General features: G+C 43.7%; 1 protein-coding gene across 9 annotated transcripts in view; it reads right to left on the reverse strand.

The window, feature by feature from the left end:
* The window catches only part of MACROD2 (mono-ADP ribosylhydrolase 2), an 877,989-nt gene extending 872,007 nt beyond the window's left edge, over positions 1-5,982 (reverse strand). For 2 of the 9 annotated variants that reach the window (XM_042049289.1, XM_042049284.1), the window contains exons 1-2: positions 5,742-5,980; positions 1,612-1,728 (exon numbers count right to left, since the gene is read on the reverse strand). In XM_042049289.1, coding sequence (XP_041905223.1) covers positions 1,612-1,728; positions 5,742-5,787 — 163 coding nt within the window. In that variant the 5' untranslated portion in view covers positions 5,788-5,980. Of the gene's footprint in view, positions 1-1,611; positions 1,729-5,741 lie in introns of all 9 variants that reach the window. The other 7 variants (XM_042049283.1, XM_042049285.1, XM_042049286.1 and 4 more) reach the window with 6 other exon arrangements.
* Positions 5,983-12,673: the final 6,691 nt, after the last annotated feature.

Consider the following 12,673-nt stretch of genomic DNA (forward strand, 5'->3'; position numbering starts at 1 on the left):
TTTGCCTTCCAGCATTTTTTTGCAGTGTACTGGGTACTAACAGAAAGAATGTAAGAGCAGCTACAAGGAAATAAATTCACCACTGCCATGATTCAATACCCACATATTAGACACCGACATTTTGCTTCTGTGAAGTGTAACAGCAATCACAACGTAAATCCACACCTTGTCATTTTCAGCAGCCCAAGTAATACAACATCTGTGAATTTCAGTGCTTTACAGAGAATCTGAGAGTAGCTGGAATTAAAAATTCTAGTTTGGGCTAGAAGGGATAGTCTCCCAGTTAAACCACATGACATACTGTATATTCCCACGTACCACAGGCCTCCAAAATCAACTTGCGAGAAGTCAGGTAATCTTTTTTATTTTTATGCAGCCTTTGTTTTTTAGATGGACAGGCTTTCCAGTGTTGCAAGATATAAACGACCTACCCAAATGGTAGAAAGATGTTTATGGGTACTGATATAATACAGCTACTCAGCAGGGCTGAAGAGCTCAGCAAACTCTTGACATATTTTCACTTCAAAAGTTATTCCAGATGCTTTTAGGAGTAGACAGTAGCAATTGCTGCTTTTGACAAGGACATCTGAAAATCTGTGAGCTCCTCTAGATTGTGCTAAAATAAGTGTTACAGCCTTCCTATTTTATTAAAAACAGCTGATTAGCTCCAGGCCTCATTTCACCTGGATTATCACCATAAAGACCATGTTCACCTGCAGCCACAAGATTACTCTACACACCTCTTCACCCAGGCCAGTATTCACTATTAATGATAACAAAAGGGTCAGAAAATTAGTCCTATATCTGCAGAGGCAGGAAGCACTTTAGGTCTCATAGTTAGATAGTCCTTCAAAAAAACACAGGCTTCAGCCAAGTAGGATAGCAAGACAGGAACAGAAAGAGGAGGAGGAAACCAGCTCAGAAGTCATCCCTATTCCTCCACAACCTTGTGTGCATGAAAGGGAACTAGACAAAGAACAAGGCACAGTTACAGAATTACTTGCAGAGTAGAGAAGTAAGCAAATAGGATTCACATTTTTGGTCAGTTCTCACTGCAAGTATTTAGACAACTCTACTGGTGATCACAACCATGATAAGGCTGCATACGCTAAGGAAATGGGAGTTAATCCAAGACAGACTGATGCTCCTGCCCAAGAAAGCAGGCAGGACCAAAGGTAAGGAGGCTTCAAACCCCATCTTCTCCAGTTTCTGGATTTTTAGAAAACAACACAGCTCGCACACTTCCCCTCTGCTTTTGGGTCACCTGCAACACTGTTTTGCCCAGATTTCCCGTATCATTATGCTCAGTAAGTTTCAAAGACAAAGTTCTTTAGGCATGGCTGACTGCTAGAGTATCTGGAAAGTAAGACTCATGCAGAGAAGAGCAATTTTACACACTTAAGGGTTAGTGACTCCATCTGGGGATACTGGCAGAGTGCTGGGACACCAGTGAGGCTTTAAGAAATTTTGCTAGGGTTTTTCCCCCCCATCCCAATTTTAGGCTATCACTGTTCATAACAACATGGGCTCTAAGTCTTAGCCTTCCTAAAAGTAACTTCAGAGTGAGAAAACAGAGTGGTCTATATCTTAAGACTCCCCCACTTTACTTACCATCACTTTCGCTCTTGCTTTTTAAGTCTTCCATCCATGTCGGAATAGTTTTCAATGCAACATAATCCCCCAAGTACTCTTTGCGTCTTTCTTCCAAGGTCATCTTCAGCAAACGCTCTGTTTAGGGGAAAGAGAAATAAGAGAAGTTTTGCAAGCTCTCACACGTTGTTGCACATGAGCCACGTAGTGACCAGTGCAGTGCCCTTGACGAATGAAATGCCACCTGAGAGGAGCAAGCATGAGTGATCCAGTGAGTTACAACAGGAGCTAAACAAGATGCATCTGTACAGCTGCATGCACCTATTTCTGGATATCCCAGTTCTGCAAAGTTAACACCTCTTCCCCACACTCTGGGCTGCCCAGGCTTCTTCCCCACATCACTACTGTGCTGTTTCTTCCTGCCACTTTAATTCCTGTATCAGAGAACAGCAACTTTAGTAGGGAATTGTTGTTTTATAGGGAGTTTTCAGGTATGAAAGTCTGTTCTGTAGGTTCTGCATTTGTAAACCAGAACCAAAAAACCAGAAGTTCAAGTAAAGGCAGGGAGCATGGTGGGAGATTAATAAAATGCTACTACATAACAAAAGAGATCAGAACTAAAGCAAATGTTCTGTCAGTTGCTAGGTGTCTGGGGTGGTAAGAAAGGCAAGTTTAGCTTTAGAGATTTTCATTTGAACGTTAATAGGACATACCTGGTTACCACACTAAAATACATACAGATGGTTGGTTTTGTTTTCTCCTGAGAATGTCACCACCTCTTTTTTCAGACGTTTAGTGAAAAGTAAAGCCTCAAACATCGCACAAGTATGACAGCTACTGCCAACTTCACTCTCCTTCAGACCCTGCTATAAATGGACTTTTACAGTAAAAAAAAAAGCCATCCCAATGACCCAAAACAGCAAGCAACCCCAGCACTTCAGCTCATTTTTACCATCATATCCTCTTCTCCCTCCATACCTCATCAATGCTTAGTATTAGCTCAGCACAAGATGAAGAGCTTTTTCCCTCCCAAAAGAAGAGGGGAAAAGAAAAAGAACAGTAGAGAACATTACAGCACCCATACTCTACTCAAATTTCTGGGTCTGTTTTTACCAGTGGCGCTGTGCTACTTTAACCACACCAACAGTTTTTCTTCACATGTTAATCAATAATAAATGCTCTTCCATGACTGAAACATTTTTAGGGGTGTAGAGGAAGGCTAGACCCATGTTATTTGCATTTTACATAAAGGACTAGGCAGACATGAAAAGAACATTTTCATCTCAAGATGAAGAAGCAGCAGAAGAGCTGAACATGGAAACTGCTTGTCAGATCGAACCTTAAAAAAAAAAAACAAGAAAGAAAATCACTGGGGTCTGGTTTGGGATTCTTTTGTTTGTTTTTTTTTCAAAATAAATTTCCTAGTTATGTAGGCTGCATTCAGCACAGTCTAATAAGGCAAGTTTTGAGCACAGCTTCCCTTAACAAAATAAGTTTATTTTGGTATTTTTTGACACTATTACCAATTTCTTCAGTTGACAAAAACGCTTCTCTCTCCTTATTCAGGCTTGGTATCTCACTGGGATATTTACAGCTGCCGAAGTGGAACTGATGTAACGAGGGTCACCATTAAGCACAATGGATACATACCCACCTCCATTACCTGAGCTCCAGGCATACAAAACTCCAAGTATCTGACGTGCACACTGGAAGTCCCATGGGTAGGCAGACCTGAGAGAGCACGTCAGTTTTGAGGGACTGACAAGCAGAGCAAGTCTAGGTGCCTTTTGCTGAGGAGGCAAGAGAGCCAGTCCTGCGCCTTCAAAACACAAGTTCTCTACAGGAAGGTTTTACAAAAGTTTGCTCTTGTGAGTCAGCAGCAAGAACTTAAACTGAGTCTTAATTATACCCAAACCTCCCAGAGGATGCTCCCAACAGCCTTCACCGCAAGTACCATTTTCTGCCTGTAGCAGAAACTTGGGAAGTTTGCAGGTGGCCCACTCCTGTGTCTAAGGCTCTGAAATCACCTCCACTCGTGCTCCTGCTCTGTTTCAGCTGTCCTCAAGGAAGATCTCCCCAGGGAGGACATGGACCAACCCTTAATTACCAAGAAAGTAATTAAGAAAAGCAAGAGTATTATCAGTGGGTTTGAACTCAATATCTAGCAATCAGTGCTTTTTTCAAGAAGTGCTTCAGAATATTAAAGGCTGAGAGCTGAGACCAACTGCACTCAGAGCTTCATGGAAAGAACAGAGCCAGTGAGCACAGCCAGCTTTGCAGGGGTTATGGGGTACTTGTGAAAGGTGAAGGCAGGCTTGACAAAAGATTTGATTTCCAAAGTACTGACTGGGTAAGAAGGAAAGAAGTTTGGCTTCTGTAGTTTTCCTCTCTAGCAAAGAAGGTACTTGATAAGAACAGTGTCACAGGGCTGAAAACTAAAGGGCAATGCCAGCAATGAAGAGAGAAGCTTTTTCTGCTCTCCTCACTCAAAGTACTTGGGGCCAACACCATCAGCATGGTGCTGGAACAGTTACTGGAGCAGAAGACCAGCAAATGCTCTTCGTTCTCACTGGGCAAAAAGACAGGGAGTTGTGGCCAGCCAGCACTCAGAAATGCTTCCTGGATGAAAAAACCCAGCAGCAGTGAGCAGCACTGGTTTGCATTCAGTAACATCACCGTGCTTATAGAGACCACCATCCTCACAGCTGATGGAGACACCAAAAGTGTGTCAGCAGCTCCAGTTTTCCCTCCAGACTCTCCACTCTGCCATCCTTACTAAGGCTTTGAGTTCACCTGCCAGGCTATGAATTCACACAGACAGCAACAGAGCTGAAAGAGACATGTGGGAGTAATAAGAACATCCACCAGAGCCTACCAGAAACTTTTCCCCATCTGCCCCTTGCATTTTTTGAAGGTAACAACAAACAGCATTAAGGGAAAAGTCAGTTATAATTGATCACACATAAACAATGCTTGAGACAATTTAACTGTATCTTCTTCATTGAAAACAGAAACTCTTGTCATGTAGAAATTTGTTGCCTCACCTTTACTAGAAAAACATGGACTGTAAGACAGTTTGAAAGAAAAAGACTCACTTCATTTGGAGGAGTGTGACAGGAGCAACTAACCTACAGAAAAATAAGTTCATTTGTGTTTTAACATTTTTTCCTTAGAAAGGAGCACTTGAATCCTATTCATTGAACTAGTCTTCTGCCTTCTTAGCTTGAAACATACTTAGAATCACAAGGGTGATGGAAGAAAAGAAAGAGAACTTAAAATATGACCCTCTGATCTGTTTTTCTTCCTCTCCTCATCTGTTACTACATTATTTGGAACACACCAGGCAAGAAGCTTTACTCCTCACAGATACAAATGTTGCACTTCCACTCCGTGAATTTTTTTCTTAATTTTTTACATTGCTCTCCACAGGATCGATATAAAGTACCAAAACAGGAAGGTCTGCATCAAATGCCTGGCCCACAGTTTTCATGCTCTAGAATTTAGCTTTGGGATTTTATAAACTGAGAATACACAGGTGGGGGTCCTTAAAATATATATAAAAATAAATAAATAGTTCAAAAGATGGGAAGCAGAGGTGCTCTGAGAGTCCCATACCCCAAACATTTCACCCCGTCTGACCGACACTAGAATCTAAGCTGTCTACACCAACGATCCCAATAAACCACGTTTCCCCACAGAAAACAAACGCATTGAAAGGAGAAAAAGCACGTTTTGAGGGCACGTGCCCAACTTTTCGGCCTGAAACACTCCCACAAGGTGACTTGGGGGCGGGAAGCCCTCAGGAGGGGGTTGTTTACCGCCCTCCCTCGCTTACTTCCCTCCGCCGCGGGGCTCCACTCCTTACGAATACACCGAGGTGTGGGGGGAACAGCCCCAACTGCCGCACGCCTGGGCTGCTAAGAAGGCTGTGTCAGCCAGGAGACCCCAGGACAAGGGCAGAGAGCAGGGAGTTCCCCCTTCCCCACCCCGTCCCTTCAGCCGCGGCCGGCGGGAAGCGCTGCCGGACACCCCGCGGTGAGGCGGCGGCTCTGAGGGCACCGGGACCACCCCCCCTTCCCTCGCTCCCTCCCAGCTCTACGTGGGGTTCAAGGCGGGAGAAGCGGGCCGGGCACCGGGAAGGGCGATAATACCTTTCTCCTCCCGCCACAGCTTTTTCCGTTTGTTGCCGGGGTACATGGTGGTGTGGCTGGCGGCGGCTTTGAGCTGCAGGTTCCCCAGGCTCACGAGGGGGTGGAGGAGACGCCGCGCCAGAGCCAGAGCCGAGCGATACCGACGCCCCGCGCCGCCGCTGGTACCGCTGCTCCCGCCGAGTCCGGCTCCGCGCCCGCCGCACGGTGCCCGTCAGCCGGGTCACGCCTCGCTCTACCCCGACACCCCCGCAGCGCCCGCCCCGCTCCCCGCCGCCCGTTGGCTCCGGCAGCCGCCGCTCAGCAGCCGCCTCCTCCTCCTCCCGCACCGGCCAGGAGGAGCCTGAGCGCGGTGGCGCCGGGTCGGCAGGATTTGGGGAGTGTGTTGTGCGGGGACACGGCTTGGCGGGTGCTTGGGTGCGACTCTGCGCGGAGCTGGCGCTCGGAGCCCCCGCGGGCGGGGGGGAGCGGGCGGGCACCCCTGTCCCGTCCCGCCCCGCCACCGCCCCTCGCCCGCCTCCTCCGTCCCTCTGCTTCCGGGTTGCGGCGGCACCGGGCTGTGCCCGGGACGGCGGGGCTGTTGCCGAGCGACGGCGGCAGGACCCGGGGACCGGCGGGACCCGCCACGCCTGGCCGGGGCCCGCCCGCCCGCCAGCGCCTTCCGTGGGGCCACGGCACCCATGCGGCGCTGGAGCGTCCGGCACGCAGGAAACTGCCCCGGCCGATTTAAAAACAGGGGCTGGAGCTGCGGATGCCGGGCTGAGGTTTCCGTGAGCGGGGTTCCGCTGGTGTGTCCAAAGAAGGGCAAGAGAGCTGGTGGAGGGTCTGGAGCACAAGTCCTGTGAGGAGCGGCTGAGGGAGCTGGGGTGTTCAGCCTGGAGAAAAGGAAGCTCAGAGGTGGCCTTATCACTCTCTACAACTCCCTGAAAGGAAACTGTAGTCGGGTGGGGGTCGGTCTCTTGTCCCAGGCAACCAGCATCAGGACAAGAGGGACATCATCTTAAGCTAGGCCAGGAAGGTTCACGTTGGACATCAGGAGGAATTTCTTTGCAGAACGGGTGATCAGACATTGGAATGGGCTTCCCAGAGAGGTGGTGGAGTTACCACCCGTGGAGGTGTTTAAGAAAAGTCTGGACATGTCATTCAGTGCCATGTTGTAGTTTACACGGTGATGTTCAGTTAAAGGTTGAACTCGATGATCTCAAAGGTCGTTTCCAACCTAATTGATTCTGAGATTCTGTGACTCGCTGGGATCCCTACATCACGCCCCCACCCCCTCCTCCCACCTATTATGAAAATCACCGCTGGCTGCAGCAGAGGCCAAGGTTCACCTGGGTCCAAAGGTCAGGGAAGGCACCTTGGCCCATGTGACTCACCCTTCTCTGTACCAAGAGTAATTTTCTCCTTCACACCAGCTTCCATGGACTAGATAAATAAATAGAAAAGCTTCCCTGCAGCTGTACAGATGCTCTTAGCTTCATTTGTGCCCCTGTGGAGGGAAAGGCCCTTCCCCATGCAGGTGAATGGATTTAGCCCTGGAGCACAGCGGGTGCTTGACTTGGAGCAGGAGTGATGAGGGGCTGGTGTGACAAAGGACATGTCACAGCCTTCAGTGCCTCACTGTGCTTGTGATCTGACACAGCTTCACCAAGACAGAACAGTTCACAAGGATACAGGGATGCCTGATTGAAGTCAAACACAGGGTCTACATGTGTTCATATGGAAAACGGAATCCCAGCTAAATCATACAGAGAATGTCTTGTGTGCAGCCCCTGATCAAGGACTGGCTTTTCTCTGGTGACACACTCTAGTGCTTCACCTGTATCAAAGAAAGGTGAGGCACAACTTAGCAACATTTCATTTCTTTTCTTATAGTTTCTGCTAAACACAAACATTAGCATCTCTACTATAACCATTAATCTTGGTACAGTTCCTTAGAGTAAAATTGTGACTCTTATCCAACTCAGTGATGCAGGGAAGAACCCAGTTTACATTTAAATAAATCAGACTTGAGTCTTCTTTACAAAGCATATTTGAACATGTATATTACACCACCTCCTGAAGGGATGTTGTTATCTTTACGTGATTTCTTCACTTTGCCCAGGTGATATGCCTCGGTAGCGCAAGCACAATTTTCTCATCTTGATAATAAAAATGAGAGACAGGTAATTTTTTTTTTCTTCTTTTTACATCCATGATGTGGAGAAAATATTTGAATGCATATCCTAGATCATTGCATATTTACCAAGCTACTGAATATTCTAGTGTCCTGTGGGATCTGTTCCACATTTTATAAATCAATGTTTATTGGACCAGAAGGGGAGAAAGAGCAAACTTAGCTCTCTTCCTGTAGAAGCCATCTGCATTCTGCAGTTTCATTCACAAAAGGAGCTACAATAGCCACAATTTTGGAAAATATCTAAAGCAAGTATGTACATATACAAAAGGGGGAAAAAAAATAAGCCTGATGTTTACACCAGCACCAAAATGAAAGACAAGATAAAAGACAGGAATAAAACTGATCTTCAACTTAAAAATAGAAGTGTCCAAATGTTACAATTCCAGTAAGAAAATTCTTACTGCATTTTATATTTTTTTCTTCAGGTGCTGGTGATACAATTGATCCCACTGAAGAAGTAAGAAATCGTGCCACTGACTGATACGAGCACAACCTGTCTTCTTACACTTGTTGATGCTGGAGGCCTGAAGGCAGAAGAACAATCAGCATTATCATACATGGTGGGAAAATTTACCTAAAAAGTAGCATTTCAGTATTTGGATGAAACCCAATCATGCCACAAACTGGGAGGTAATGTTCTAAGAACATTGTAGCAAGCTGTATACATTGAGGGCTAAAGCAATGCTCAGAAGGGCTGAAAAATGTTCTGTTGAAAAAATGAGCATGAAAATGGCACCAACAGGAAATTGGTGTTGGTCTAATGAGCTGTGTGTATTTAGTCCATCCAAGGCCCAGTGAACCTCATTCAGAATGGCAACATTCTGCAGAGGAAGACAGGAAAACTGGGCAATGTCCAAAATTAGTATTTAAGAGATATATAGCCTAGGCAGAATACTAATAGCTGCAAAATGAACATTTAACATATGGATAATGTAATGACTGGTTAGAGAGTTCCCATTAGAGATATAATAGGAAGTGTAAATTAATATGAGAATGAATACTATGCTATAGAAGGGAATAAATGTACCAAAGGAGAGCTAGAGCCTCAATCCAAAGTGCTGGATCATCCAACCAAACCAGCATTAAGGCCCCTACATGCAGCATTTCCACTGCCATCAACCATCCTGACCAAAATAAAGGCAGTGGCACAGCAGATCCTGTGCTGAGCCCACCGCGGAGCAAAGCTGAGCAGATCCGGGGCCCTGCAGGAGGCAGTTTGGGGCCACTGGGTGAGCACTGGCTCCGTGGGGGTCAGCTGTGCTGGGGGAGCTGTGGCACACGAGGAGAGAGCCGGTTTCAGACGCGGATTTTAAAGAAAGGATCAAAATATCAGTAGCTGGAAAAATAGAGAGGATGGGAATGGAAGCTGGCCGTTCCAACTCTTGACAGTCTTAAAAACATCTGAAAAATTCTGTTTCAAAGAGGGAAGGGCAAACTTGTGCCACCTTCACGACCACATGGTGCGTAGTCAGGGCCTGTGTTTGTGGACATTGAACCATGGGCAGCAAAACTGGGCAGTTTTGTGAGAAAAGGTGCAAAGTTTAACAAGAAGAAAATTTGTATGAAAATGGCAATAAGCAGCTCTTCTCATCGTTTACAATGGAAACCAGTTCTTTATTTGTCTTTTACACTGTTTATTCAATTTTTCCTTGAATACAGTGAAAAAGGTAAATATGAAATTCAGATACCTTAAAAATTCTTAAATAATTTGAATTTTCATAATTTAAATATCACTTTTATTGATAAAAATTTAAAATGCAGTTCTATATTTAGATTATTACCTCAATTTCTACCTCATTAAAAAAGACAGCAACAGAGCATTATGGACTGTTTCCTATGTTAAGAAAAAATTCCTTCATCATGTATGTGAAAGTACCTTTTTAAATGTATAATAACTGTAGCTATTAAACAAAATGATTTATTACACCAATAACAGAGCAATATAATAATCTAAAATGTGTTTATAAATTATTTATATTTAATAAAAATGTATTTCAACCATCATTACTCTTCTCAAACCTTGCTTGTGTAGCAAACTGTGCACTATACACGGTCCTGCTGGTTTTGATAAACCCTGTGCCATGCATGTTTCCACTTCTGGAAATCCGAATGCAAACTTACAGCCCCTGTACATTAACCATGAAGTCTCTCCTCCTGTCCATTCCTATCACATGCTGGAACTGTTCTGAGTCCTTTTCCCAAGGCTCCCACAATATCGCTGCTAAGATGTCACCTTTTATTAGCACGTCCATTCTGAGATACTCTAACATGAACTGAAAACATAAATGCACATCATCCATCTTTCATGTGACAGCTGCATCCCACCTACTGAACTTTCAAGCTCATGGCACACCTGGGTCAAGGTTCCATCAATAAAATGATACTGAGTGACAGAAGAGAGGGAATTAACTGCCTGCAAGCATTTGATAAACTGTTACCTGTAATTTCTTTGGTTTGTTGCCTTGGGCAAACGTGCTAAAGAGGAAACAAGTAACTACAAGCCCCATTTGTCCAAGTGGGTGAGGGGAGATGAAGATGAAAGGCAATATACTCGTGTTACTCACAGCTTTATGATTTTAATCTACTTTGTCAGGGAACTATCTTTTGGTCCATCACATAATGTGATAGCTAAACTATTCAAAGAAAGAGAAAATTAATATTTCTGTACTTTTGATATGTCTGTTGATATGATTGTATGATTCTACTGTTTTATAAGTAATCAAATGCACAGTGTTTCAACTATATCACTAAGGTTATAGTTGTATCTAGATATCATAATTTTTGATATGTAATAAATATTAAACACATAATTTAATTATTCAAGTAATATAATATATACACATTATTAAGTGATACTTATGACAAGACTAATTTTTTAATATTTTAATATACACTTGTCTCATTTTTGATTTGTTGCAGCATTACAAACTTATAGAAGAGAATTTTGTAGATCCCTTGAAGACCTATTTTAAGTCAACTGTTTGGGTAAACATTGTTCCAATATAGTAGTATTTTAACACAGTTCAGTCTGGTGATGTAAATGAGTGAAGCATTCTCCCAAGACTTAATTACAGTTCTGAAATACTGGGTGTGATTATGTACACCGTGTGCGACTGATGCATGTTACAATCACTGCATATTGGTACTATGTTGTACCTGAGTTCTGCAGTGAGTGCTGCTGTTCACTACAGCCATAGGCAAAGGAGGCAGGGGAGAAAGGCAAAGGAGAAAGAGCTTTTCAGAGTTTCCACAATAACTCCACAGACCTGATTTTTCATGTGCAGCAGAAGATCCAGGAAAAAAAGGCAGGAATGTTCAACTTAGGCTCTTCTCCAAGATCAGCATCATATGGAAGAGATAAAAATACAAGCTAAAAAGTCAGCAGTTGATCCAGACTGAAACTGTCTTCTGCTCCTGGAACTATTCCTGGCTCAGAGAGGAAGAGAGGAAGAAAAGAGAAGTGTCCCACCTCGGAGATGATTCAATGCAGCATGGAGTGGAATGCCGCACTGGTTCCCTGGCAGTTTGCCACAGTTCAGGTGTCTGTAGGTGTGACGGTGGTGCTTGACAAAAGCTTTTCAGGCCTCTGCCAGGGGCTGCTGGAAACAGAAGTACCTTTTAATCTCAGTCATTCTGTATCCAAATGAACTAAGATGTATTCCACAAAGTACTTGATAGAGAAGAAAACTTTTAAGTAGGAAATTACTCTTCTGTATGCCACTTGAAAAAGCGGAATTCCTGTTCAACCTACAATGTCCTCAGTAAAAAATAGAGATTGAAAGCACAAACAGAATGAAACAGTCAATGTGACCTCAGTACAGAAGAACAGGGTTAAAAAAGAAAAAAAGAAAAAAGCAGGGTTCAACCATGTGCTCAAACTTGAAGTACATAAAAGCAGTTCCATTGACTTCACTGGCACCACTGACATACTCTGTGACTGCTGGGAACTTGACCTCAGCAGGCTGTGTACAACCTTCTTATCATCAAGAGAATCACATCATCAAGTGTCTCTGCAACAGAGACAGAACATAATTAAATGGGATCACATCTAGCAGAGGAAAGCATAATGTTAATCTGCAGTAGTAGTAAAAATATTCCCTGGTTATAAAATTCCTTAAATGATAGCTTCTTTTCTTTCCAGAAAAACAACATCCTGGCGTTAGAAATTTTCAAGGCAGGTAACCGTAAGAAGAGGCAAACGTGCATTTTCTTGTTTTTCTTGCTTGGATTTTTATTTTACGACTGCAAAGGGCAGAAGGCAAGTGATTTATTCCAACATGCTGTGCCACTATAGAGCTGAACTGGGGCTAGTTGGGCTGGGAAGAAGTTGGTTGCTAAAACCAACAAAAGATGGGAGTACCTTTAAAAGACATCTAACATGCTGATTGTTAAATTAGGCTGAAATTACATTATTAAAGAAAGGTTTCAAGTGTCAGAAATTAAAGAATGTCATACATTCTCCACTGAGGAAATCTAGATCTCACCAGAAGGGACATCCGCTGTCATTATTCTGCTATTTTATCTGTTTTGTCTTTTATAACAACTTTGTCACCAGACACAAAAAAAAAAAGCTAAGAGATGGTTGAGAATTGAAAGAATGAGCAGAGAGAACAGATAAATGGTGTAAGAATTGGAAAAATTACTCAAAATTTTAAAATTACATACTGTGTAAAGCTGGTACAAAACAGTTGATAAAAAGTGAGGCTATTTTGGATGTAGATGTTATACATCTTACAATTTTTATTTCCACAGATAA

The sequence above is a fragment of the Corvus kubaryi genome, unplaced genomic scaffold, assembly GCF_017639235.1.
Source record: "Corvus kubaryi isolate FWS band 111438036 unplaced genomic scaffold, C.kubaryi_AGA036_p1.0 70, whole genome shotgun sequence".
Taxonomy (NCBI): Eukaryota; Metazoa; Chordata; class Aves; order Passeriformes; family Corvidae; genus Corvus; species Corvus kubaryi.